The following is a 2,500-nucleotide window of genomic DNA, read 5'->3' as shown; positions in this document are numbered from 1 at the left end:
TGTGAATGGGTGGATGAGAGGCCGTTGTAAAGCGCTTTGGATAAAGACGCTATATAAGTGCAGTCCATTTACCATTTACCATTTACTCTTATGCGCATGCACGCATACACACACGGTCACGCACACGCACCCACACACTTTTTAATAACCTCATCTCTCTCTCCCACTGCCAGTGAAAGGTCCCCAACTGTGTGAGTTACTGCTTTGATCATACATAGTCTTCATAGTCACATGCATGTAGTCCCCTTCTACAGTACGTGTTTTTAGTGCTAGCTAGCTATACCGTCTTTCTGTTGGGTTGATTCTGAGGAAAGTACACCAAGTGTTGCATTCAGACCCTTACTAAATCACATTTAGCAATTTCCTAGACCAAGAATAAGAATGTAGACAACAGCTCGGTGGTTGTGTGTTCATTCTGTCTCAGGTATATGGACTCTACTGCCCTTGTGTGTATTTGATACAGAGACAACCCAAGTAAATGTTTAGTGTGCTTTAGTTGTTCAATTTCTTCTGCTTGGATCAAAGAAGTAAAGTGTCTAGATGTAGCTGTAGATCCCATCTCTTCAGGTTACACCGTAACCTGAACTCCTGAGACATCTACTACCCCCCAGCACTACGTCTCCTGAGACATCCGCTTTTCCCCTTTACTGTGTCCCCTATGACTTCTACTGCCCCCCATGTACTGTTTCTCTGTTTCTCCAGTGTCTATACACAAAACTAAAACAAACCAAAAAAACGGTATTTTGTCTTTTTTTTTGTTGTTTTTTGTTCCTTCTATCACGGAGACTGCCAATGGCCCCGGGCCTGAGCTAGATTACTACTCCTGCTACGACTGGTGGATTGATGATTCACTTGCTTAGTCAAATGTATTGATTTTAAGTCGCTTTGGAATAAGGCGTCTGCTAAATGCCAAAAATGTAAATATAAAATGTAGATGATTGATGTAGACTTTAACAAGGTGTCGCTTTTCTACTTCGTGCTTTGCAAATGCAACCGACATTACATATGCTTCAATGTTTTTTTGTGTCCCCCTCTTGGGTGTAGTCATTAGCTCTTCTAGAATGCTAGAATGCTCTTCCCTTGGATCTTAGATCAGCGGTCTTGGTCGAGGCTTTTAAAAAACAGCTAAAGACTGTCCTGTATAGACAGGCTTTTGGCTAACCCCAAAAGCCTGTCTTTCTGTGTCCTGTTGATATTGTTGTACACTTGTTGTTTGTTACTTGTTCTTATTTTCACTTGTTTGCCTATTTTAACCTGCTATGACTTTTGCTCTTTTATTATGTTCTTGTATTTGTAAAGCACTTTGTGACCCCTGGTCTGGGATAGGTGCTATAGAAATACATTTTACTTACTTACTTGCTTACTATGAGCAAGCAGCTCTTTACTGACATACACCCTCTCTCCTGCTCTGTCAGGGACCTGGTGACTGGCTTCAATCTCAAGGAGATCGGCATCCGAATCTTTGAGGACTTTGCGTCGTCATGGCAGTGGATCATCCTGTGAGTCACCCTACACCCTAAACCTTCTATCTCACAGCGCCTCCTGTTGGTAGATACATGAATTGCTTGACAACCACTGTGCTGACATTAGAGCAGGAGAAACGCTTCTTTTCTAATTTATTGCAGTCACTAAATGTGGGGCAAAAGTACCTCACATTTCTTAAGAGTAGCTTAAGAAAGAAGGTCATCTTTGTGCTTACTATGTTTAAGTAGAAAGATAAGATAATAGTAGATTAGATTAGATAATAGTAAGATTTAATGCTAAAGAAGTACTCCAAAAGAACTTAGACAAACCTGTAGGTGTTAATTGAGTGTGTTACCTCCCTGTCTGTCTGTATTCCCTGTGTCTCAGTGTTTGAATTTGTAATTCACTGTACTATTACTGAGCTCAATCGTGTTGGGATACTTTACTCCAAAGAAAGAAGGAATGTCCACTCAAACTGTTACGCTGCTCCAGTGATTTTAGACTGTGACACAAACACCGTTTCCACCTACCATGTCCCTATGATGCTCACTGATACGGGTCTCAGATGAACATGGGCACAGGAGGTAGAGCTGCGGTCTAATGATCGCAAGATTGGCAGATTGGTGGTTTGAGCAACAAACAGTGGGATATAAGACATCCATCCCACCTGAGAAATCTCCTTTTAGATACAGTATGTCCTCTTTCAAATATAGCTGCCATGGCCTCTGAAGAATGAGATCTCTGTCCCTCTGAAAAGTGGCATTGCCTCTTTCCAGACTATTCCTTGAGTTCTCCACACTCCTATGAAAATGATAGACAGTGACATCACATCCCCTCCTCTAGTCATTAATGTGATTTAAACGTCTATACTTACTGACGATACATTTAAAATGTTACCTGTGTCCTTGTTTTGGGTTGTTTTGTCTCCTGTGTTACACTGTGGTTACCTGTAATCTCTCTCTCTCTCTCTCTCTCTCTCTCTCTCTCTCTCTCTCTCTCTCTCTCTCTCTCTCTCGCCCTTGATGTTCTCATAACA

At 41.6% G+C, this 2,500-nt stretch overlaps 1 protein-coding gene across 1 annotated transcript in view; it reads left to right on the top strand.

Moving 5' to 3' along the window:
• LOC308154435 (choline transporter-like protein 4) overlaps window positions 1-2,500 on the top strand; it is a gene marked incomplete at both ends in the record, with an annotated part of 22,624 nt that overhangs the window by 11,249 nt on the left and 8,875 nt on the right. The window contains 1 exon segment of the mRNA XM_080527596.1: window positions 1,416-1,499. Coding sequence (XP_080383722.1) covers window positions 1,416-1,499 — 84 coding nt within the window.

The sequence above is a fragment of the Nansenia antarctica genome (genome assembly GCF_963989245.1).
Source record: "Nansenia antarctica genome assembly, chromosome: 3".
NCBI classification, from domain to species: domain Eukaryota; kingdom Metazoa; phylum Chordata; class Actinopteri; order Argentiniformes; family Microstomatidae; genus Nansenia; species Nansenia antarctica.
Note: the sequence above shows the minus strand (reverse complement) of the source record. Positions and strands in the feature narration are given on the sequence as shown.